Source organism: Trematomus bernacchii, unplaced genomic scaffold (genome assembly GCF_902827165.1).
Source record: "Trematomus bernacchii unplaced genomic scaffold, fTreBer1.1, whole genome shotgun sequence".
Lineage (NCBI taxonomy): Eukaryota > Metazoa > Chordata > Actinopteri > Perciformes > Nototheniidae > Trematomus > Trematomus bernacchii.
The window spans coordinates 1,690,740-1,717,740 of NW_022988098.1; the positions used below are offsets into that span (position 1 = coordinate 1,690,740).

General features: G+C 41.2%; 1 protein-coding gene across 1 annotated transcript in view; it reads right to left on the reverse strand.

Moving 5' to 3' along the window:
* lrig1 (leucine-rich repeats and immunoglobulin-like domains 1) overlaps window positions 1-8,846 on the reverse strand; it is a 35,080-nt gene extending 26,234 nt beyond the window's left edge. Inside the window, exon 1 of the mRNA XM_034121912.1 lies at window positions 7,802-8,846. Within this exon, the coding sequence (XP_033977803.1) occupies window positions 7,802-8,004 (203 nt within the window). The 5' untranslated portion in view covers window positions 8,005-8,846. The remainder of the gene's footprint in view (window positions 1-7,801) is intronic.
* Window positions 8,847-27,001: the final 18,155 nt, after the last annotated feature.

A 27,001-nucleotide genomic window follows, 5' to 3' on the forward strand; every position in this document is an offset into this window, starting at 1 on the left:
TGCAATCATGGCATTAATGACTTTGTGAAAAAAAAATATCAATGAAATCAAAAAAGTGTTTTAACCACAGAAACATCATATAGTTGTTCTGGCGGTACACTCCAAGACAACATTCCTGAAGTTAAAATTACAAAATATTCACAAATATAAAAAACAGGCCCCATTTAACATGAACCATCTGTTCTAAATAGCTCCAGCCAACACTTCAACTGTGTTTAACAAACTGCTTGCCATCAGTGAGCACAAAGGTCAGCATAACCTCTTTCTGTCGGCAGAGCTGGAAACGTGAAACGAGAGGGCCGGTCTGGGATAAAGAGGTGCAGTTACACTTCCACCTTCCAACTCAAAACACCCGCCACAACCCAAACACCTTACAAACAATAAACACAAACAGTGAGAGACTGTTAAATATCAAGAAGGAAAATAGCATTGCTGCAAAACAAGAACACCCCAAATAGGCAAATGTCAGAAACAACAAATAATCAACCGCTTGTTGCCCTGAAGCAGTGTCACTAGTTCCAATCAGTGAAATAATCAACTAATGACTCTTAAGATGAACTCGTCCATCAAAAATAAAAAACAAGCATTTGCTTATTTCCGGCATGAGGTCTGTTTCCTTTTTCTCTGATGAATATGCAGAACTCTGGGTTTTCTGAGTGTCTAACAATTGCTACTTGTGATTAGAGCTAAATGAGTAATCAAGAAAAACATTTTTAAATCAATTAGACCAAAATGAGGATTAGTCGACTTTGATTTATGTAGCCGATCAGTGGTTTTTGTGTGACTTTAAGAGCTTTGTTTCCAAGAAACTTATGAACACATCCCTGGTAAATACAACCACATTGAAAGTGGTGCTTCTGCATGATTCTTTTTATAGGTACTCCGTTTTGACCAGCAAACAGCCCCATTTGTGACTATATAATAACAATTTGTATCTTTTATTTTGCTTTTATAAGCCTTAACAAAAATAGTTGCTAGATCATCTGATAATCAGCCAACTCTGAGAAAGATACGTAAGCAATCTAAAAAGTTAGCTTCAATCTTGGAAATAAGTCTTCAAAAGACGACTCATAAAAGGCTGCCTTGACTAAGCAAAGAGTCTGAGGAAGAAAAATAGGGCTCAGCGCCTGCAATAGACCGTCATTGCTGGACCATGTAGCCGATCTGACATATAAAACTCATTAAAAGCCTTTAAAAAATAGCTGTGTTATGGCTGCTGTGGGAGTAGAGGAAATCTGGGAGTGCAGGAGTGATGTCATAGCATATGACACTACTCTTGTAAGTCAGCACTGTGTGTGTGGGAGAGGGGAGATGTGGGGAGGGAGAACGAGCGCAGGGACTTGCACACACACAGAGATACATCATCATTATCTCCCCCTTCGCTATCATAGACAAATGCAGCGTGAACTTTGCTCGCTCAAAGTGTGAAGTGATGTCAGTGATGAGCCTTCTGTAGTCCAGCCGGGAGACAAAGGCCCTTTAATGTGGTCGATTTCAAAGCATCGTAAAAACTAGTCAAATAATAACCTTAGTGTCGGAAGGCCAGACACACACATACACACGCAACACTCTTCCTGTCATTAAGGGCCAGTTTATAGCCAGGCAACTGCAGTGAGAGTGTACACAAAGCCGGCTCCAGGACTCCATTTTACACAGCAGTCAAACAGAGGAAGGAAACGGGCAGAACAATATCTTATCAACTTTGACAAGGATAAAAGCATGAGCCGACAAACAACATGTCAGTCATAATTGTGATGATGCTAAAAATCTGAGTCAAGGGCATGATCTTTCAAGGATGAGGGGGATCTTAGGTGCAAGACCAGAGGAGTGTAGCGCTGATGGGATATTTCACCATTTGCATTACAGATTCCGAACGCCCCCACACACACAGACACACAGACACACAGACACACACACACAACTCCACAAAGGACTTCCAGCAGCCTTTGAAATCAGTGAGGCTAGGGGGAGCGTGACTCTGTTTCTGAAGTTTTCCAAAGCAGGAAGGCGGGTTACATCTTGGGGCCATGTGCACGGACCATTCTTCACGCTGCTGCTTATGGGCTGACGCATGGGGATGGAGCGGGGCCCTCCAAACAAACAGGGAGAAGGTTGGGAAAAGGGTCTCTGCAGTAGCCCCCCGAGGCACTGTGCCCGACGACGCCAACCTGGACCCTCCACATGAGAGGCCAATAACACTATTGTTGTCTCGAGTTTAACACTGGATTGCAGTGTGATAACAAAGTGGTTTGTTACAAACAGCGCCACATTACTTCATCATGAGTAAAAAGGCAATGGGCGTCCCCAATTCACCTGAAAGAACAACATAAATACTGCACGTCTCTTTAGTGTATTGTTTTAGTATTGTGCAGCCAGTTGACCCTACGCTCCCGACTTCAAAGCAAAGCAAAGAACGGTATGATTAGTCAACTTTTCCCCCACTTAATGTTTATTATACTAGCAGGGAGCCATTGTCCAATAATTACACTCAATGATGAAAAAAAGGGTTTAAATAATGGACTTCAAATATATGTGAACATGTGGGTGTCTAGACAGTGGAGGTCTAATTTCTACAGAATCAGAAAGTACAGAGACTAATATGGAGGAGAGGTCGAAAATAACCCTGCTCACTTCTCGGAGGACTGGGGAGAAGCTGCTTCACTTGCGCAGAACCTCTCCCTCTCCGTCCAAGTCACGCTTTTTTTTCTCCCTAACATCTTCTCCAGATTTCCAAACTCTTACCAGATGTACAGAATTCACAGATGATTCATCGATCAAGCACACTTTGTAGACACCGACTTTGGGGGAGAGGGAAAGGTGGAAGGGAAAAAACTTGGCGCCCCAAAGTGTCTTCACAAAAGGGCCATCTATTCTGCTGACTAGATTCCTGGAGAATGACTTGTGGCAGCAGCTCTTTGATTGTCATTAAAACCAGTGCGAGGCCATGAGCTCACTTCCATGTCTTCATGTAAAAGTCTGACTTTATCAGTTGTTATTGGAGTAAGGGCTCAACCTTAGCTGTTCCTACTTAATTTGTTCACAGCTAATGTTATGCATGAATCATCTCAGTCGGTTAAAAGAGGTATCTATTACAACAAAAAATAGATTGCCGCTTGTTTTAAATTTCCATTTCGACACTCACAGTACTTTTACTGTCCGGCTTAACACCGAACAGCCTGATAAGGAAGAGAAAACGTAAAGAGCAGCAGATTAAAATCTGTGCCAATGATAATATCATCTTAAACCCTTCCAAGTTCTCGAGTTTGACTTTAATCTATCCACAAGGGCTAAGGAAACAATGACAATAAACAAACTTAGTATAATCACTCCCGTTACCACAAGATTACAAGGCCGCGTAGCGAGAAATGTGCTAGAAACCACAATGGGCTCGGCCCTGCAGAGTATTGCATCTCTCCCCCAACTGCTGAAATGTTTACCTGTTTAAGCAGAGAGAAGCATTTATGAAGTTCATGGACTTGACAAAATCGGTTAGGGTTAGGGTTAAGGGGGTACTTGGCCAAGATAGAAACACTGTACCAATGGAGAGCACAGTCCTGCGGTGGTAATTCACTTGAGCTGTGTCTGATAGTGACATACAAGCAGAAAGTCCTGTAATGTTTCATTTCCTCTGGGTTTTCTCCGTGTGTTACAACATGTGTGACAGTGGTTGAGGTTTCTGACCACCGACAGGACTTTCACCCACCAGAGGAACCAGCCTGAAGGAACCAGCCGCAGCCGCAGCCGCAGCAGCAGCAGCAGACCGTGTCATAAACAAAACACTTCCATGCAGTGGGTGGAAAATATCCCCCTACCTCGTCCCATATTGCCCACAGGCCAGGTGATCTGTGGCCCCACCCTACGCCGACCAATCCGCAACTAGCAAGCCGAGCTCCCGGCCCCTGTCAGGAAACCGCCAACACAAACCCATTTCCGGAGGGTAGAAGCCAAAACCAACTGCTGGGGGTGGTGTTTACCAATAAGACTGTACTGTGAGGTTTAAGGCTACGACTTGGGGTCAGGTCGCGGAAGAACGCTGGGTTTACACCAAGCATTATGGCCAGCACGTTGGGAATCTTGGGAAACCACTTGGGAAATGCTTTGGTTACAAAGGGGACCATTCAAGATCAGACTTCTTCTTGCTTTTCACCAGAGTTTCTGCAAGTTAATAATGCAAGGACTTCAACAAAGGAAAATAAAGACAAACTCCTTAAAAAATTGCAGCTTTCTTTATCAATAAAACAAAAGGATTTTACAGTCCCAGGAGAGAAAGTAGAGGCGCTGGCAGAAAAACAAACAGACACGTGACGTATCTGCTTTATCTCTATCCAGCCACAGCAATCTCAGCCAGCAGAATTAGTAATGTTCATGCTTTTATTAACTCACAAAATCCCATTACGCCGGTGGCTCTGTGGGTAAAAATGCTTTTTATACACATTACTCTGGCTGCAAATAAGATAAGGCACCACTCCTGAGAGGGAATATGTGACTGTGTGAGAGCAAACTTGCTTTGAATGTTATTAGGCTATTCGTCAATCAGAAACAATAGACAGACATCTGAGACTGGGGGTCAGTTTCACAAATGTTAGAAGCACTGGTGTAAAACAGCAAAGGATATGTTTAAAAAACATACATAAAAAGGCAAAGGCCTAAGGACAAAAAGGATTTTCTTGCTATGTATCATTAGCTTAATATTATTGCAATAAGTCGTTAATATGTTGCAGTAAATAATTGTTTTTACCAAACGTAGTCAATCACACTTTTTCCCAACTAACCCTTATCCATCTTACCTCAGTCTGTTTTTTCAGGATTTGCCTCTATATCACTATATTCACTTTTTAACATCCTCTGGCCTTTAAGGATATCTACCAATGGATACATTTTGAAGACCTACCCCTTAGCTGCCTTAACTCCCCTGGTTCTTAGAAATACATTTTAAAACAAAGCACTCTAAAAGTGACTTAAATACAGTGCATTATGGAACTTCTTTTATGAGGTCTAACGCCACTTAGATTAAATCCTAACGTCTTTTAAAGATGCAGATTTTTAAGAAAATGACACAAACTTAAGGCAGGAACCAAACGCATAGAAGTGTCACTTGTAGGGGCATCAAAGGCTACTTCTTTCTAGCTGTACAATGTGTGCTAAAAGCTTTAAATACATTTGTCAGTGAGCAATATTATTCCACACCTGCACAAAACTCCCACATCCTGACATATGATGACTCTCCTTAAGAACTATTTCCCTCTGTAAGCTGCAGTACAAATGCAGGTCCTGAGGTACCACTGCTGTGTTCATTACTGTTATCCCAATTTAAGAGCCTGTATAAAGATAATTGCAGCAAATACATGACAGCGCAATCCTTCTCCACCCACACAAAAGGGTGGGAAATCTCCATTCATTTTAAGCTGGGTTTATCCTCTCTGCTTGAACTACTGCAAACAGAGAGGATGAGGAACATGCACACATGCTTGTCAAATTCATTTTGGGGGGTTTGTTCTTTATTAATAAATGCAGTAATAGGTGTTTTAGCTACTTGTTGAAGTCAAATCCTACAGGTGTTTCAGATATGTTGCATTATGTAGTAGAGAAGGAAAGAAAAGTTGGCCTAGGTGACATGTGTTTTCTGTCCCCAATACTGTCCTCCCTTCCACTGCTGCTGCTGCTGCTACCTCCCTGGGGTAAACACAACAGAGACAGTTGATTTCACACTGATTTAGCTTGGCTCAGATGCCTGAAGGTAGATCTGCACAAACACACTTTGTTTTAGAACAAGGCATTTGGCAAACGGACACTCAGTGAGCTCCATTGACGCGATAAGCTATTATTATTGCACTCAGCACTTGCTATATCAACTTTAACTTTCAACAGTACTAGTTCCCCTCTTGTATGAGAATAGCTTACACTCACAAGCAGCACCTGCACACATTGTTTTGCACAGGCAGCACTCAGAAACTGAAATAACTTTCAGAAAGACATGTTAGCCACTCAAGTGGACAGGACTCTGCGAATGGTACCTTATAATGGGATCACACCGGGCCACAAGTGAAATTGTTCATACTTGTCTCTTTGTGTGTAGTAATCATCTGCTAATCTGGCTCGTTTACAGACCCCGAAGGAACTGAGCTGGTTCCCTTTGAGTAACCTGCCAGCGTTACGTGACTATCTCAAGCGGTGTGGAAATATTCAACCTAGGTGTTTTAAAAAGATAATTCAAAGCCATAAAGCCATTCCCTTTGAAAACAACAAGATTGCGGGTCCTTAAATCTTGACCGATAAGGTTTGGCTGAGATAACAGAAGTAGACTCGCATTTTTGAGGTTTCATGCAGCTGTTTCACATGGGACATTTGTCCAATAGTAGTTGTCCTTTGTCCAGGAGAACAGGAGGAGTAGTGTGTGTCTACGTACTTGCATGATAAACAGCGTCTACACTTGAACTTGGCTAAGTGGTGCTTCAGGGCAATGAGGCTACCCGGGCACAAGTGCCGTTATTCATGTTTTTAAAGGACTTTTTTAAAAGTTGCATTCCTTACTTCCCAGGGGAAGATAAACTGCCTAACACAGGAACCTGGGAGCCAGAGAAGTCTTTGGGTCTCTGGTCTTTAACCCCACGTTCCCAGAAGAAACACACACAAACAGATGCTGATGATTCTGCAACAAGATGCCCAATTGTCACAGAGGATTCACAAATGTCAATGGTCATTGCAATGTACAGAGGTGAGAGAAATTGTTGATTAGGAAGACAGAGAGCTGTGTATTTCTGAAAATCAATTGTCACAAAGAAGAGGCTTAGCCGTTATGACATGTGTTGCTGATTTTGTTTACTCAGCCTGAGGGGACTGTTTGTTCATTCGAACATTGGAAATGCAAATACATGTTTGGATAGATACAAAAAGCACACATCTTGTAACGTCTCCTAACTGCAATATTTCTGCAATATAATCCAATTTTTATTCAAAGACACTATTATACTACGAATTTGAAACTGATTTTAAAGAATAGTTTAAAAATAATGTTCAAACCAACAGGATAAGTTCAAGACACAATACACAGATGTGCCACTATATGTCAATGTGCCCTTGAGCAAGGCATTTAACCTACAAAATAAATAATGCCCACAAACACAGTAGTCTATTTTGTGTATGTTTGTTCCACTTTCTGCAGCTATCATTACACCTGTTACAATACATGAGAATACAAGCCTGAATTAAATTAGGCAAACAAGCGTTGACATAGAAAACGGATACTGAAAGGTACATTTGGCCTACAGTCAAACACATAAAGAAACCAGTTTGCCTGTTGTCTTGTTATGAAAGAATAGGTGCTAACTTAATTCATGCATTGCATAAACAATTTGTTATCAAGTTACAACGTGATGGGTCAGAGCTGTGTGTGCAAACAGGGCTTGTGGTTTGTTGTTCCATTAGTTTCCAGAGAGGGGTGCAGGGACCTCCGAGGGGCTATAATGGGGTAAAAGGAGGTCCCACCAGGAACATTTGAAAAACTTAAATGTTACACCTAAAAACTTACTCAAAGTTACTGTTATGAAGAAGGAATACACATGACAACTGGCTCTTCTCACCCTGCAACACTTGATAGACAATTATGCAAATCCTAACCAAATCTTCTCATACGGGATTCCTTCAGAGGAAACCGTATCGAAACCTGTCTCGTACGTATTGATAGTACCTTTGTGGTTAAGTTTTCTATGTTATTACGCACTTTTCGTTTCGTTGTAAACATTGTTACCCAGTTATGGGCTGGTCAATAAATAGGTTAGGTCAAAGTAAGCGCTTTACTTACAAGGAAACAGTCCGGACAGGAAGGTCCAGAGGCGTAGCTGTCAGCTCCAGGTTACTACAGTCCACTGCATCTCCGTCGCAGGTACAGTTCTGGGCACACGGCAAGTCTGAACTCAATCCATAGCTGATAAACAGTTCGACCGACAAAATTAAATAAAAAACACACCGAGAAACATATCCAAATCGTCCCAGGGACGCCGCCATTTTGTATCCAGTTTTAATAGCGCGGCCGTTGAGATCTCTCCTCGCACCCACAAACTTGAATATTAATGTCTCTTCGGAAAAACTGGGAGACTTTTAGAGCACATTAATTGTCTTCTTGTGCTACGTGGGCTAGGAGAAACAACTGCAGTGCGGTAGTAAGTTTTCCATCCCAGTAATAAGTCATTTAGGACACAAGTTCCCAGTCCAACTTTCTCCTCTGGTGTCCGACGCGGGCTAAAAAAATCAAAGGTGATTCACAGAACTAGCAAAAGTAGAAGTCGTCCTTAAGTCACATTTAAGTTAAAAAACAGTGTTCATGAAAGTCGTTTAACTACTTTCTTGATAGGATATCTGCTTTTTGTGACATGTTGTTAAAACATGCAACAGCAAAGTGTTAAAGGACACATTGATCTGTTGATCAATAGAGCAGCAGCAAGTTTGAAACTTAGCAAACCGGTTACACGTTGACTTCTCACGGCGTTACAACACGTCCAATACAAAGTTGTAAATGTAAAATATAAGTTAAGACCCGCGGGAATAGTGCCGAAAACTCCAGCGTTGGTCTCTCAAGCCGAGCGCTGCAGATCGTCCATATCTACCCAGCACTTCGCCGCTGTTAGCCGAATTAATCCAACTTTGAAACACACACAGTCCGATCCAGAAGAACTCAGCCGACAGCTTATCAGGTGCAGTCTGCGGTCACAAAATCTCCACGATCCGATTAATAGCAAAATAGAGTGCCCCCTCCTTACGAACGTGTAGCACCACCATGAGTTTTTTCCTTTCTTGAGTTACTTTTCCTTTTTTTTCCCTGGGAGATCGTTCCGTAGTCCCACGTTGGATGCACAACAGCGATTCCAGGGTCCTCCCCTGGCTCGCCGTGATTGGCTGTTGTGGTTTGCTGGGCGGGTCAAGCCCTCACTTCATTGGTCGATGTAGGTTCTTCGAGTAGGAGAGCCTTTGAACGGCTGTCAGTCAGCGGTGGTTGGCCCCGCCCATGTTTCCCACCCCGGGGTGTGAAACCGCACCGCCACCTCCTCTCACTCTCACTGCTTCTTAAAGAGACAATCACCGGGATCAGGCTCTGTAATCGCATTATAACAAGCCATAATAACATAATTGGTTTGAAGGCCATAATAATTCCATTTAAAGTGTTAGTTAGTAAGACTTAAATCAAGATTTGCATGTAAAAGAAAAAAAGAGAGAGGAAGTAATAAACAGCTTTTCCTCCACGCTTCACACAGGGCATTTGAAGAAGAATGCCTACAATTAGTTGGCCTAATTATACCCACACTTTTATTAACATTGCATTTACCAGTGAATAATGTTTTAATAGGTGTGCCTTTGCAAAATGATTTTAAACATACTTATTAGCTCTGTCAACAATCCACTGTTGGGTGTAGCACTATATGTAACTAACAACTGATTCATTTGATGTGCCCAACAACTGCTCATTCTGAAGGAATAGTTCATTAACAGAATTGATATGGTCAGAAGCGCTAGGTTAATCTCAAAAAGGTTGCAACTGCTTTACATCCTCTTTGATGTGAGCCTAAATGAATAACAACTCCAAATAAGATACAATTACAGTTGAATATTATATACTTATACTATATAAATAAGGAAAAGGCAAACATTTGTTTAAGTAAATTGAGTGTAACCAATTGAAGACAGAAACTGTTATATCTTTATGTTTGGAAAACAGTGTTTTTACTTGTATGTGACAACAATTACTCATTTGGAAGTACATTTTTTTCACGCAAAGCATATATTTAACCTACCAAGTGCATATGTATTACAATAAAATATATACTTAAAGTCCCAAAAGTATAATTAATAGCTTATTTCAGAAATAGATAAAAACGTATATGTATACCTGACTATAACTGTTTTGTATTGATAAGTATCTTAAATTGGCCAATATTAATACATAATATTACATTACATTACATGTTACTTGTTAGACGCTTTTATCCAAAGCGACTTACATACTCAATACTGTGGGCAATCCCCACAGGAGCAATTTGGGGTGAAGTGTCTTGCCCAGGGACACAACGACATGCTGACTGCAGTGGGGTTTGAACCTGTGCCTCCCTAATGTAATAGTTTCTTAAATAGTGTCTATAATCTGCAACATAACTAACTCCAGCTGTCAAATGAATGTAGTGGAATAACAAGTACAATATAACTAGCATATTGGCATAATAAGACTTAAGTAAAGTACCCTAAAATTGTTGTTACCTCGAGTACTTGAGTAAATGTGCTGTTTTACTCGTTATCGTTACATCTTTCACCAGATGTGATCATTGAGCAAAATCATGTTTTGTGCAGGTGTGTCAGAGCATCACATGATTGTGTGCTAACTAGGTGTGTACACTTGTGTGCAGTCACACCCATGCATGCATGCCTGTGTGTTTCATGCACCCACACTGATCTCTCCACCATTTGAGATCATGCCCTATATAATGGCCACATGATAGCGCAAAATTCTTCCCAAATGTTGAAGTCATGTTCGCCCGTTTGTCTCAGAAATGCACATCTGTGATAAATCAGACTCCTGGCCCCATGAACACTTTTTTTCTCTTCATATTTTTTTCCTGGCACTGACAGACTGTATTGATTGACTTTGTCAGAGATATTGCGATAGCTCTGTGTTTGGAGAAGCCCCAGATTTCATTGCTATTAATCACGGTAGCGAGGACACAGATATTCACACCTGCAGCACTGCAGGCGCTTTAGTAGCACAGTTCCTCGTTCCTTTTTTCCAGTGAATAGGCGAAGGTTTCACATTGCATCATGCATGTGTGAGTGAGCACAGTAGCCTGCAGGTGAGGCCCTGTAGCTCTTAGAAGCAAAGAAAATATCTGAGAAATGAGACCCTGTTAAAACATGATTCATAGGTAATGGAAAACTGGGGAGTGGATGACAAGCAATATGTACAAGTTTGCACTGAAATCCTATTAGTTTCAGACTTTAGAAAAGTTTGGAGGTGTAAAATGACTTTAAATAGAATACTCTCTAGGATAACTTCCTCAAATGTCTGTATATCGAATCTGCATTTAACAATAAATGTCAGAAATTCATAACATTTCTAAAGTTGACAAATGGCACAGTAGTTTTTTCCTCCACTGAGAAAAGACTCAGGCTTGCTTTGATAGAAATATTTGTTATGATAAGATTTGATACAATATAACTATTTCAAGTTTTTCTAATGAGCATATGTCTGTATGTGGCATGTTGGATAATTATTTATACATCATAATGTTTCAGCATATAGACTTTAAATTAGTATCTTCCTCATATCTATGAAGTGTAATTGGAAGTTTTTGCCTAATAATAAAGTTAGTTAATTATGCAGCCTTTAAATAATCATTATAATAAGTTAAGAAGCTTTACTACAATACCCCACTGCTATAAAATGTTGTGCATTGACATTGTTACTTAAGAAAAAGTAAGTATCATCAACAAAAGGTATTCAAAGTTAAATTGCCCAATGCAGAAATAATAAATGTAAAAAACACCCAGAAAACCAAAAAGAATACTTCACATATGAAATGTTTATATATGGCAATTCATCATCTCTCAAAAGTCTAGTTGATTAATAGTCTAAGATGTTCTGTATGACATTTTGGCTGGTTTGACTTATAAGGGACATCATATTTGAACAACTCTTGTATTTCTTATGCAAGAAATCCTAATAAAAATAATAATATTGACTTTGAATGGAAGTATAAAGTGGCATAAAAATACTCAAGTAAAGTCCCTAAAACCGGCCAAGAAGAATACTTGAGAGAAAATGTTCTTGGTAACATTCCACCACTGATAATAAGACAAAATTGCCATTTCATTTTCTCTTCTCTATTCCAGGCTTTCTGTGTCCTTTACATATTTTCAGTCCAAGCTTACACGTGACAGGAGGTCTACAACGGCAGCTATCCCGAGTATGCTGCCTTCTGCGTTTTGATGTTCCTTCGACAGATACGGTATGTGGACCAGGTACTCTGGGGTCTATTTTGAGGGGACTGTTGACACGTCTTTTAATGTGATTTATTTGGGGGATGACCTGCTCTGGATGACTTGGCACACAAATAACTTTACTAATGCAGCAGGAAAATACGAGGTTAACATTTTGACCAGCACACCAAGCTCAGGTTAAAGGGTCTTTCACAAAAAATGTGAGGGCAAGCTAAATGTGGTGCTTGGCTTCTTTCTTAAATCCAAGTAACATAAACAAGTTTGCTGGAGCAAAAGTTGATAAATGATAGAAACTGTTAAATGTAATCATATGAATTTAAATGTTCTATATTTTTTCATCCTTTCCAGATGAAAGCAAATTTTATCTGACAGTGTCTTACTGAATCTTCCATTAACGTACCAAGAATTCCAATGTTTTGTCACAAATAACACAAGAGAAAACCATTTTCTAAAATTAAATGTGGTAGATCTAGCTGGTAGAAATAAAGACAGTTTGATAAAATACGTATATCTGATATACATTTATGGCACTGATTTTTTCCGTTGGCCCTTTTTCGTTTTCCTTCCTTGAGTGCTCAGACAATACACATGGCACCATTGTGAGGGATATTTCTCCTAGAGTGCAGATTGATTTATAATCTGAGAAACAGAGCCCCCTGCAAAGAATTCACATAGTAAGGAAAGCATTAACAGCTTTTGCTACCATATCTGGTCCGCTCTTCATACTCGCCCAGCACCCATCCTCTGGTGAGCTGCTGTGTGAAGTTGTGACTGATGAGAAGAGTGGACGTGGGTCTGTCATGAGAGCGCATTGTAAACGGGATAATGACTGCACCAGATGAGCCCCTGTCTTTTTTCTGTAAAGATGTTTTTAACACCAACCATATTGGCGTTTACACAGCTGGAATGGAGTGAACGTGTCAATGCTGACATGTCCAAAGATTTTGAGATGGCATGAGAAGTGAAAGCTGTAGATTCATTGGTGTTTTGTGACGAGCCAACTACATATTGTTCACGTTTCAACTTTTTTTTTTGTGCCAGAGGGGCAACGTTATGGCGTCGGCAGTGGGGATGGGGAGAGGGCCGATGGATGCGTAAGGCCTGGGACGATTCATCACGCTCGTCTTACTGGAATCTTCAAAGATAAGAAAACCATCTGCTGCAGCTATTCATCAACTATAAAATGGAGAGGCGTGAAACCCGGCCTGCTCATCACACTGGGACTGGATAGCTAACGGGTGTTGCAGGAGCGTGGAGATGCTTTGCTAATAGGAAGCAGGAATGGTTTAGGCATTTCTGTCGATACCATGCTGCATGCTAAGTGGCATGATGCACGGCCTATAACGAAGCGGGAGCGTAGTTAAGAGGGGAAAAGGTATCGCAAGACAGATGTAGAGTAAGAGAGAATACGCGTTTTCGGATCAGCAGAACCCTTATTTTTTTGCCTTTAATGCAAGAACCAGGAACAATTGTAGTTATTTGAGTTGTTTTGAGGGTCTTTTTTTTTGCTCCTATTTCAGAAAGGGCTCTCTTCCTGCTTAAGAAAAATTTAAGATTTCGGTGACTGGTCGAACATTTGAGCCATTGCAAGACCATTTTTTACAAACCTGTTAACTTTGCAAACAGATAACACTCGTAATAAAAAAATCTGATGTTTAGAAGAAAACACAAATTGGCCCACAGACTAATGAACCGTCAGTGAAGTCTAGATTCTACTTTGCGTATAAGCGACGGCACGATTTTTACTTTAAAGTGGACCTATCATGCTATATTATAATAATATAGTGTAGGACCATACCTATATAAGGCATATTTATACTTTTTTTTTTTCAAAATACCAAACAGATCATGCATTTTAGCCATGCCTCATTTTGCTCAATTTGGACTTTTTTACCCCTGTTTTTGCAAGGGCTGATTCTGTGAGAACAGCACCACCTACAGGCCTGGCATATGTACTACAGCGTCTCCAGCGCTTTCGAATGGCAATGGCCGTGGCTGTCTCCTCCTGATTGGTGGAGTTGGCCCTATAGCCGTAGCGCCACTTCTGTGACGTCATAGAAGTGTTCAAATCTGGATCAGTCTGTATCAGATCCGTTGCAGCCCCTTTTTTAGAGATTTGGGTATGGAGGAAAATAGAGAGGGTTGTGTTTTCTGACACTTGGTGAGTTCCCTGGAACACCGGGGACACATATTCATGTAAAAAAAAGCCGTACAAAAGTGCATTTTGCATGATAGGTCCCCTTTAAGGTACAATATGTTTTTTTCCGGTAGCGCCCCATTCTCTTAAGAAACGCCTAATATACAGAGATTCAGGCAGTATTTGGGTTATCATGTTTGGTCCATCGTTGTTGGGGCACTATCAACAGCACTCCTATCTTCTTCCTCTAATCTTTCTCTATTTGGCATCCACCTTCTGTGAGGCTTATATTAGATAAGACCCTCCATCTTGAAGTTTGGCAACCAATCGAAATGAAAAATGAAACCCTGTGACCATGACACAAGATTGCCTGCTATCACTGGTAAGCCACACATTCAGGAATCATTTGGATTTGTTCAAAGTTGGAGGATGTGTTAACCTTGAACCTTAATGTGAGGACGGAACTTTTTGATTTGTTTTTGTAAACCTAGAAGTGAAAGACTTGCCTATTAGAATAATTATTTAGAATGATGTCTAAAAGGGATTAGGCATATGTTAAAGCTACAGCCCACACCTTTTCAGTCTATACTTTTCTTTTATAGTAATCAATGAACATGTATGTCACCCAGGTCATGAACTATAAACAGCTGTTAATGGAGGACGTGAAAACAAAATGATGTCTGAATACAGAATGCTCAACCGTGATGTGGCTGTAAGCGTTCAGCACTGCCACATGATGCCCAGGTGTCCAAACTTCACAGCCTGCCTTTTCTTCTCCCAGTATTCAAAACAAAAGTCTATATTCAAAGTATTTGCCAACATTTACGTTTCTCATACATTTTTGTCCAATGAGCAGAGCGAACCAGGCTGTGCTGTGCCAAGTTCCTGTCAGGAGGGAAGGCCTGCAGCTCGGCCGCCCAACAGAAAGCGATCAGAGACAAACCATACCAGCTCTCTAACCTGTTCCATCACGAGGTGGGCGTGGTCAGATGCGCTTGCCCTGTCTGTTATGCTTACAGTGTCAGCTCAAATGAAGGTATGCTTTGTTGAAAGTTGAGCCAAAATTGCAGTTAGTTTCCACGTCCTTTCAACAGGTGTTTACTTGTGTCTACATTACTCACATCCTCACCCTGATAAGACAAAGTTGAAGCCGTGGTTTGTTGGTTTTCAGCTTCTTCGACAGGCAGGGTGGGGAAAGGTGACTCTCTTGTGTATTTGGCTATGGTTGTTTTAATAGGCCTTGTCAATAGAATATTTCATAAAAGAAGCGATGGTCCGGAACAGTTTTTGTTCTGTGCAGGGCGAGGAATGTGCTTGTTTCACTCTTTGAAAGGTGACTTCTGTGTTGCACGGCTGCGGCGGCCAAACATCTTTTTGTCTGCCAGCACTCTTTGTTTCTTAGTGTGAATGCATTTGTACCAAGAAGGGATCTCATTCTCTCTTTTGTCTTTGCCTCTCCCTCTTGCGCTCTCTTCAGTGTGTAAAGGGGCTTAAACACAGCATTTATTGTTGTATAGAATTTAATTATCACTGCGAGAATAATTGAACCCAGTGCCCTTTCTGTACTCAGCCATGCATGTTTTACTCCGAAAAACTAACATTTAGAAAAACCAATTTTCTAGTGTTTCACATTGAAGTCTTCCAATTACTCTTTTTAACCCCGTGAAATATAAAATCACTAGACCTATACCTTTGACCTGTCACATTTCATGGTTGGTTTCACATAGGCCCAGTGTTTAGACATCCGCTCAGGGCTTTAATTAGCCGGCTAAATCAGAACGGTTGGCCTGTCTAAATTCAATTTGGTCTTCAAACACACTCAATGGCACCACAGGCCAGAGGTGGAAAATTCAATTTATTTGAAGTAACTGGATACCCATTTACTGCATGGTGGACCATATGGCCTCTCCCTTGGTGTGCGTTGTGTATGTTTACGAGCAATTCATTCAGCAACATTACATTATCTTAAGTGCATTATTAACTGTGGGGAACTGGCAATTAGGCAAAGAGTTAACTGATGCCGCAAACTGAGTGTGTGTTTGTGTGTGTGTGTTTAATAGCCACTGGGAAAAGAGAAAAGGAAGGAAAATTGTTTTATTTTGAGAACTGATTGAACACAAACGTTTCCGGAACCACACAAATGACTGTAATTCAATAAAACAGTTCACTGCATTTGCACTTGTACTTTAATAAAAAACGTTAATTGGTAAGCTTGCCTTATAAATATTCTTAAGGAGACATTCACAACACAAAACATAGTTTTGAAGCAAAACCACCCAGTAGGCTAATGAACCAAAGACTGACATTCCATCCGAGAGGAGAATGAACCCCATATTAATCAAACCCTTTCTCTTTCACAAACCTGCTTCTCTCCCCACTCACAACACTGCGGAGGCCAACTCATTAGCGGAGGCTTTGGGGACGCTTGTATAGCTATGTGGAGTACAAAGAGAGAAAAGGCTGATCCCTCTTTTTTCTCTTTGCTCCCTTGCTCCTGACAAAGTAGGGCCTTGGTGAATAGCGGAGGAAAAAGTGGCGCTGAATGGAGCTGAAGGAGTGGGGCTCGCTCATGCAGAGAGCTCCCAGCCCCTCTATACCTGCCCTGGAGAAAAGAGTGGCCAGCTGCTGCTGCTGAGCCTTTTTCCCTAGCTTCAATAGAGACTTTGTGAAAAGAGCCTGGACAGGGTAGCTGAATACGGAGAGAGAAAGTGAGGAATGGAAGTTAGGGAGGGAAGGAAGGAAGAAAGAGAAAGGAGGGGGTTTGAAGGAGTAATTGGTAGGACAGAGGGTTCAGAGTTTGCATAAGCCCATCGTTATGCCCCCACTGTGCACAGAGCTCTTGGGGTTGGTCTGTGGAGGAAAAGAAGAGCAGCTTGGTTTAATCAATCTTCATGGAAATGAACATGTTATAATGAAGCTGTTGGGGAAGTCCATGTATTGAGGCAGTTCAAAGGGGATATTGACTTTGGAGCTGAAGATGCCATCCAAATCAAGCTTAGCAAGGTTCAAGCTCAAACTGTAAATAAGTACTTTAAAGAGTTTTTAAATTCATGTCTATTACAGTACTAATAATATTCACGCAGTATCCCAATGCTTTTTTTCCTTAAGACTGTTTATAAGAAGTGGATGTTGGATGTCACCCTTTGGTTCGTGGGCTGCTGTTTTGAAGACTTGAGTTCAGCACTTTGATTTTCCCCACCTTGTTTTTTTGCAACTAGAAGTGAGGGTGGAGCTTAGTACAAAGATATCTGTCGGCGACCAAATGGTTACAATTATCTTTCATTAACCAAAAACACACTGGAAGGCTTGCAGTTGACGAAATACGAAAACACAGACAACACTATGGTGGTAGCTATACCTGTCAATCACAAGTTAGCCATGCCCTTAAGTAAACCCTTCTTTATCGTCTAATTTACTCAAAATGTTTTTAAATTCGACATCATGTTGTATTGAAGAAGACTTGGAATTAGTGATTGATATCATCCTCTGATGTTAACAATGTTAACTTAGGTTAAAAAACATAATGCAGTCATTTTCTCATAGACTTCTATACAATCTGACCTTTTTTTGCAACCTGTTGAGTTTCCCCTGGAGGCCATTACAAAGAATGACATTTTAAGCCAATTCAACTTTTAACTCAGTTCTATCTCTGTGTTACTTATTCCTTCCTCACCAATATCTGTCTCCCTCCTTTTACCCATGGGTTGCTGCTTCCCCTCCTTCCGTTGACTGTACCTCCTTTTTTCTAATGCAAGTTTCTTCACTGCTTTATTCGCTCTTTCCCCCCTGCCTGCCCCCCAGGCCTCTGCTGCTGCTAATAGGATAATGGCTGCCATGTTATGCACACTTAAGACCCACAGAGCAGCGCTGAGGGCTCTGTGCATGTGTCAGATTGAATGTGTGTGTGCTTGCCTTTTCCAACGGGCTGTAGGGAATGTGTTTACAAGTATGTGAAATGATTTTCAAGGTTTGCACGGGGAAGGGATTTCTTCATAACCACAAGAGTAAAAAATTAAGAAACGCACACGCACTTGCTGTTACATTCAGGATTCCACGGAGCATTTAACAACCACAGAGATAAAGGCATTATTAAAAGCCTGTTGTTCACCATGGCCGCTCAGCCTGGGGCTGGAGGCTATAACTCATACTGTGTAATTGGGGAATTCCTATTCACTTGACTGTATAAACTGACTGAATAGTGGGTTTTTTTCTGTTTTAAAAAAACGTAATGTAATCTTAGACCAAATTGTATGTCTTAGTTATTTGTCAAATTCAACCTAATTAAAGAAAAAAAACAACGTATAGGAATCCTTAAAGCGTAGTAGTATAACACATTTCACTTTTACAGACTGAACCCTTTAAGAAATGAAGAGTGAAGTAGGTGAGATAGGGAATGATTTACAGTGTCCTGAAAATATACTCCATTTATCTGCATCTGTTTATTGGAAAAGGGTTAGACAGTAACAAAAGGGCCTTTTGCGCTTTCCTGAGTTTCGGCCAGATTTAAACTACCTAGCAGATGTTCAATGCTTCTGATGTACGGCCAGTTCCTTTGCAGCGCAGGGGACCTCTCGGCCCCTCACAACTGGGTGTTGGAATCCTGCAAGCCCTGCATCCCCCTCCCGAAATACTGTCAAAGTTAAACAACAAGGCACATGTTTGAGGGGAAAAGACTGAGGGAATGAGTCAATGAGCAAGCACTGGAGATAAAGTGGAGCGAAAGCAGAACTACAAACTGACAGGGTTTTTGATCCAGCTGGAAAAACTCCCTTTGGACTTTCATAACATTTTAGCATGCACCTCCGCTTTATTCTTTTGGATCTGGTACTGGAAGAATGCTGGAGTTCAAGAAATCAAACACACAGCGTACTGAACTTACATCAAGTACTTCACATGTAGAGCCAAAAATGTACGAATGCACACACTTACAAACACACTTAATATAGGACCATGTGGATTAACAAGCTCTCTTATGCACACGCACACGCACGCACGCACGCACGCACGCACGCACGCACGCACGCACGCACGCACGCACGCACGCACGCACGCACGCACGCACGCACGCACGCACACACACACACACACACACACACACACACACACACACACACACACACACACATACAAACATAGATATGCACCTTTTGCTTGTTGCTGGACATGTCATATTGAGAACTCTTTAGAGCTAATCATAAAACTGTCATCCAAAAAACTAAAATGAGGACGGCCATACGTTTCAAATGAACATTCCTTAGCACCTTGACAAATTTGAAGTGCTCTGCAAAACACGTTTGCACAATCTAATTTGCCATGTGATAATTTAACATCTAGCATTACACAATATCTCGACAATGTCTTCCATATGCAAACTCCTGAACTGACTCCTCTACTGGCTGGTAGTATTTGGCGTGACATAAAAAAGCCACAAAACAACTATGAGTAAGAAGTATATTGGTGTTTTAGGTTGAACAATATATACTGTTTCTATGAACACAAATAGATTTGTGGAGGAGAGGCATTGTTATCACTGTAATAACGTGATATGGACATTTGAGACACGTGTTATAAGTTCAATTTTTTCAACAGTCCAAGTCATTCAACAGGTTGCATTTATTGCTCGATAGCTCATTACAGTCGCTGACAGCAATGGATTGTCATTCACACTTCTCTGGACAGTTTCCATCTTGACTTAACGCCTGTAGATCAATTTAACCTTTCGCTCTCAAGACATGACGAGGTGATTCGTTTTGCCGTTAAGGTGCTGCTACGTGTCAAACTCGCCTGTTCTTCCCCATTCCAAGCACACACACACACACACACACACACACACACACACACACACACACACACACACACACACACACACACACACACACACACACACACACACACACACACACACACACACACACACACACACACACACACACACACACACACACACACACCACACACACACACACACACACACCAGCCCCGTCCTTATTTAGCGTGGGCACCTCAGGCAGTTAGAGGCCAGGAGCGTGAAGGCAGATGCACCGCAGTTCCGCATGTCTAACTCCAACCAGACACTCACAATTTGTCTCTCTCTGTCTTTTGCTTTCTATCCTCTGTTTCTTTAAATTAATCTCCTTGTATGTTTAGACTAATAGCAAAGGTCAAAAATAGTTGCTAGGTACAATAATAAACAACAATAATCGTCAACAAGCAACACTTTTCAGAATATATGCATATTGTACTTTTCATTTTCTGTTTTTGTAATATCAATAAATACTTGCCCGCCGAAAATGGGTAAAAACAATCAGTCTGAGGAGGGTTGAAACATTTCCACTTACCTGTTAACATCAAGCAGTAACAAACAAGTCTAAATATGAAGCAAATGCAGCAATGAGTTCAACTTGCATGCTTTTTAAAGGCTAGTAAAGGGCGACTCCACTGATTGTAAAAATAAGTCTATTTGTATAGAAGTCTGTGAGAAAATGATGCTACAGCTAATTTCATTCATCACCTCATCAAAAGTTTACCAAATAATGGTGCCAAGTTAAATAAACGAGCAGCAGCAGGGTTAGCTTCAGGGCGATGGCTATCTTGTGGTTGACAGGTCGCTACAACATGGTGTTCCTGTTTTGTTTCTTCCAGTGCGTCTTCAGTTATTAAAAGTTCATTTAAACATTTTGGTCACCTAAAAATGGTGAACAAAATGTCACTTTTTTGATGGTGTCAAGTAAAATATTTGATTGATCATTGAGTACGCCTAGCAGACATTACCTTGAACAAGCTATACTTTAAAGGTCCCCTATTATACTGTTTTCAAAACATGTCTCTGAAGTGTTTGGCTCCAAACACCAAACAGATCATTGCAGCATCCCATAATCCCCTCTGTTTCAGCCCTGTTTCCAAAGTGCTGATTCTCTGTCTGTTACTTTAGATGAAAATAAAGAGCCACTCCCCACGCCCCTCTGAGAGATATTTGGTTAAAAAGAACTCAATGGTGCTCTAGGAGGAGATTCAGGTGATAAGGGGGGGGGGGGTTACCTTGGTTGGTGATTGGCTAATGGTTACACAAGCCAAAAAATCGTTATGACATCATAAAGTGGCCAAAATCTGATCAGCTCATTTTCAGACAGGTTTTTATATAAATGGATCAGGACAAAAAGTGAGAGAATCTTTTTTCCTGAAACTTGCAAAATCTCTTTACACCGAGGGGACACATGTTCATGTATAAGTTAAAATAAGATGGACCTTTATTAATCCCCATGAGGAAATTCAGTTGTACAAAGCAGCAACAGGGTAAGTGTGAAAAAACAGGACAGCAAAGATTCACACAGATTAATAAAATTAAAGATATAAAAGACATGAACAAGTGGATTTTGCATAATAGGTCCCCTTTAAGTATTGCAAAACTTAAATTTAGCTAGAACACATGCCGTGTGTTGTACTGGTTTCCCTTTATACCCTGGAGTAAATATTGCACCCCCCTATTGTATAATACACATCCAGACTCCATGCACAGAGAAGTCAGACTTCGGCCTCAGAATAATATATTTCTTGACCCCTGCAAGAAGCCTCCAAGGCAAACACACGAAGTTTGATTAAAACATGACCATAACAGGAAATTTGCAGTTGAAATCAAACTCGGCGCTGAGGTGAGATGCGGAGCGCTGAAGTCTGGCAGTCATTTAGGGGAGAAGATTGATTGTCTTGGATTAAACACACTCATCTCACATTTCATTTTGGACCTGTAGTAGGGACTCCCCTACTTAAAACGTCATATTAGATAGATTAAATGTGAATTATATTTAAAAAAAGATATTTATTTGTGGCTTCTATAATACTGTTTAATAGTGTGATTTAAAACTGGAGGAACATAACTCTAGCTGCCTTTCAGGTTTTTATGGACATGCATGTGTGCACTATTGTGTTTCTCCACATGGCCTGGCCGTTATGTGTGTGTATGTCAACATGCATGAATGCACACATGCAGGCATGTGAATGAACATTTGTTCTGCGGGTTACTGACCCATTTGCAGGTGTGAATATGCCTGTGCGTGCCTGCAGACACGGACAGTACGCTGCAGTAAAGACACCATTTCCTGTTAGGTTTTCTCCCCCCCCCCCCCTCTCCATCAGTAGCTTTAGTCCTCTTCCCTCTCTTTTTGACAGTAGAACAGACGGGAAATGCCTGCCTGATTGGAAAGATTAGTGAAGCCTCTGCCATCTGTTGAACAAAGATTTGAAGAAGATTGTTAGGAGATACATTCTCCTCTGCATGTGCTTTCTTAGATTTATATTGGCTCTGCAAAAAAATAAATACGATGGGTACTGCTGCAGGGAATGAAAGTGTCTTTTCGCCGAAATTACCAAAATAAGTCTTAGAGTCTATAGCCATGCTAGCCGCTCTAGTTGCATTTTGATGCCTTGGTCCTAAAACAAAGGACATACAAAATGTGCACTTAAATGACATTTTGTATTTCCAGTGGTGATTGCAAGCTCCACCGGATCTAACAGGTGAAGCCAACTCCTCTGGTTTCGAAAATAAGTCTGATTGTATCGAAGTCTATGAGAAAAGGAGCCTACTTTCTCACTGGATCTATTACCTCAAACACATATTTTCCTCACATGTCTATACTCTTAAACGCTAAGTCCTTTGAAATACTTGTTATTGATATCGTAAAATAAGGTCCCATTAGAATAACATAGATGATAAGGCAGCTTATGCTTTTGGGTTTACCTTGAGATTGACATTGTTCTAATGCTGTCTTGACATTTTTTTCTTTTTACAAGGAGTTTACAGTCCATGGAAGTAAATTATAAATTATCATATTTTGTTCAGTTGTACTTCATTGACCGTGCCAATTGGAGATATCATGGTGACTACGTCCACGTATATGCAAATGCCAGAAAAAACATCCTAAGCAAAACATCTAAAGATATTTTCTAATATCCCTCCAACTGTTCAAACTAAATGATATATAATATACTATAAACATTATTTAGTCTTGGCTCACAGTTTTTTCTCTATATTTCATTACATCTTAGGAAAACAGCAGTCACATATGGCCAAAGACTAAATATAATATTCTAGGGAAATGGCTGTGTCTTGTTTATGAACATCAGTACAACATTTCAAAGCAATCCACTCAGTAGAGATATTTGAGTCTTGACCAAAGTGGTGGACCTGCCTACTGATCATATAGTAATGCTATAGCTAAAATTGATGATGCTGATTCTGAAATACCAGTGAGAGGAAATAAGTCCATTAAGCCACACAAAAGATAGCTTCACCTAGGAATTTATGAGAAATGCTAGCTATTACTGTTCCTTTATAAACTGTGAGAGTTATTTCTCATAGTGCCAGTTTGTCATCGTATTTCCACAGAGTATAATGAAAACTGCATCCAGTGACAGTTATATGGGCTCATGTGCAAGACACTGTCGGATGGGAGTCTGTGTGTCTGTGCCAAACTTACCTCTTCGATCCATTTCTTCTTTGGAAGATTATCAATCACTGTGTGGTCTTCTCTACTTATTGCAGGTCAGGCTCAGCAGAAAATAAATCTGCTCATCCTGCTCTGTGCACACATTTCATATCATTTCACCAGATGCGCATTTGATCAGTTTCCCAATTGGACACCTGGTGTGATAAAAGGATATAATCACCTCTGCCAAAAAAGCAAAGGGGCAAGAACAGGCTTTAATCACCTTTTACTAACTGAGCATAAACGCAAGAAACTACTTATCATTCAACAGATTTTACAGCCATCTTAACCTCGTCAATAAAGTCTCCGTATCATATGACATAGAGATGCCTGACGTTTCAAACACCTCGAATGAAGCAGAGGGTTAATAATGTATCGGAATGTGGAAATGCAATGCAGTGTTTGTCATAGCAGAAACATGTGATCTGCACCTGGGGATGGTTGCTTACTCAACCTTCACACCTGCATGCCCTGGACTTGTTTGGATTGTGTATATCGTTTGTCTGCTTGACAACAAGAGAAAGAGACAAAGAGCCACAGTAAAATAAGAACAAAGGGATATTACTTTTGAGAAAACAGACAATAAAAGAGATGAAACCAAGACAAACAGAAACTAAATATGACGTGGAGGCTCCAGGCGGCCTTATTCTCCCATGCTGTTTCTGGGAGAAGGTCTAAAGTTTCTGTTAGTGTTCAAGTTGTTTTTCAGGGCCTTGCTCGGTCCGAGACCTTTTTTTATTTTCCTTTTCAATCACCTAACAACACTCAACCTGCAAAGCATTAAATCCTCATTAAGCTCTCTTCTCACACTATCTGTTTTACAGGCCCATGAGTCAGAACAAGGACTGTTGTAGTAGATACATCTATACTGTTTTTCTTTCGTGTTTGCCCCTCATTATTTAGACACTACTCTGTCAAGGTGAGATTTTTCGAATAGTTGGAACGGTTTTGTTGGTGCAACACAGCCTCTGATATGTTTGGTATTACATGCTTGTAGCGGGTGAGATAAACTGACGCTCTGAAGTAGTCCTATGCATTCTGAACACTGGCGTTCATTCACAAGGCTCAGCTGCCCCGCGATGCACAGACAGATGGGAAATAAGCCATCATTACTTACTATTGCTCATTTATCTTTAAATGGCTGCATTTAAATGTAATTATCTCTATTGCAGAGCCCATCAAGACGGGACGAAATAGGACATCTGTGTGTGTGTGTGTGTGTGTGTTCGCTTGCATATGTGCTGCCGAGCCCGGGGACTGCTGGAAAATTGAGATGATGACGTTCCACGTATTTTCCTTGGTCGGAAATTGTTATATATTTCACCCTCACTCTCACTAAAACACACACACAACAGATGTTTTCGTGTGTACCGCCTTGTTTTTACAGCTTTGAAATAGTCACGGCCCCTTCTGATAATTCATCTAATGTGCTGTCGTGTTCTGCCTCGAACCGTAACTTCATGCTTGTTAGAGGACTGATCCGCTGTCTGAAAGAACCGGCTATGTTGAGTTAACCATTACGGCATCCTTCATGGTTACTTTTAATATTTATTTCAGTTGCTCGTTAGTGTTGAAACAAATATTAAGATCATTGATCATTAAGATCTAAGTAAAAGAAACAGTTGTACAATGTCCACATCAAATAAGGTCTGGCCTGTTGTATTGAATTTAAGGTAATGTAATGGCGCATTTCCACTACACGGTCGGCCTCGGCCACACTCGGTACGGCTCGGTACGGCTTGGCCGCGTTGGGCCTTAACAGGGCCGACTCACTTCATGCTGCGCTTCCATTACAGTTTAGGAACTGGGGTAGTTACTATAGTAACGCAGTGTAGGCGGAGCCGTGACGTCATCTTCAATGAGAAATCCAGAAACACAACACAGCCGTTAGCCGTTAGCACTCAGAGCTCACAGCTCCTTATATATGTTCAGAAACTCGACAAAAGTTAAACAAGTACACACCACAGACTGCCTGTGTCATGGTGAATACAGTCGCTGCTTTATTTATGTCTGTATAGGCCGTTGTTGTGAGTGTGGACGGTCGGGGCATATACTGCGTTAGCTTAGCCAATCTCCATCTAGAAAAACACGAATTTTAAAAGGTTTTTCGCCTGCCGTCTGTCTGCAGACTTGACAAAGCATTAATTCATGGTTTTTACTAACCGGTATCAGTATGTTGTTACTTCGGCATCATTTTGAAACGTGTATTACAATTAAATCACGGTCAAATATGTCCATCTTGTTGTAGTTCTAGCCCTCTTGCCAGCGCTCCTCTCTCTAGTTTAGCATACTCAGCCCGACTCAGCCCTGTTTGTTGGCCCCGATAGAACCACAATTTTCTAGGGCCAGAAAAGAGGTGAAAAAGTGGCCCCGCGCCGTGCCGCGCCGGTAATTGGCCTAGTGGAAGCACAACCAAAAAAGGGGACGGCACGACACGGCACGCTTAAAGCGAGCTCCGCGCTGCAGTGGAACTGCGCCATAAAGGCCCTGACACACCAGGCCGAAATCGGCCGTTTTCGTTAGTCGGATGACGAAGCGTGCCCTGTCGCCCAAACTCAATTGTCAGTGTCCCGCACCGTCGGCCGTGACACGCCTTATTTGGCCTTTCATGGCCGTGCGTCGGCCACAGGCAGTCGGACAAAGAAATCACTCTGATTGGCTGTTCAGCTAGCGAATCAGTGCATGAGAAGCGAAACGGTTGCTTGAGAATGTCTAGCAACACTCCAATGGCTGATAGCTCCAGTACCGCACGAAACATGTTTTCGATGGACGAGAGTGAAAATGGAACGCACACGCTATTTGTTGTTTGTTTATATCACGCAGTCTGATCTTCTTCTCTGTCTTCCGGTTGTTTCCTCTTTTGAATGACGAATACACACTACCACCGCCTGCTGGTAAGGAGAGTTATTGCCACTCACGCATGCGCAGTTCGTACGTGCTCGGCTGAAGTCTTTGCGGTGTGTTCCAGTGAGGCACATGGCCAAGACGCAGGAGAACACGGCGAGGCAACAGTCGGCGTCGGCGAGTTCTCTGGTGACTGCTTGGTGTGTCAGGGCCTTAAAGAGCTTGACAGTTCTTTATTGGTCTTGTGTTTGCTGAAAACAGTTACCTGTTGCTTCTGGATATGGGGTTGATGAAAGCAGTGAGACTGAACCAAAACAGTAAAGTTGTGGGCTCTAAACACAAAACATAGCTGAAAATCACTAAAATCTTCTCAACTTAAGGACACTTCAGGTTGTAATACTATGTGGCTTTGTCAACACGTACAACCCCTAATATATAAAGAAAATCTTGGCTAGTGTACTTTTAAGTATTTAAAGTATTACCCATGATCAGTTGTTAATCATGATCTGTCTTTACTCCTAATATCTTGAGTCATTTCTTTTTCCATTACTGCTGGTCA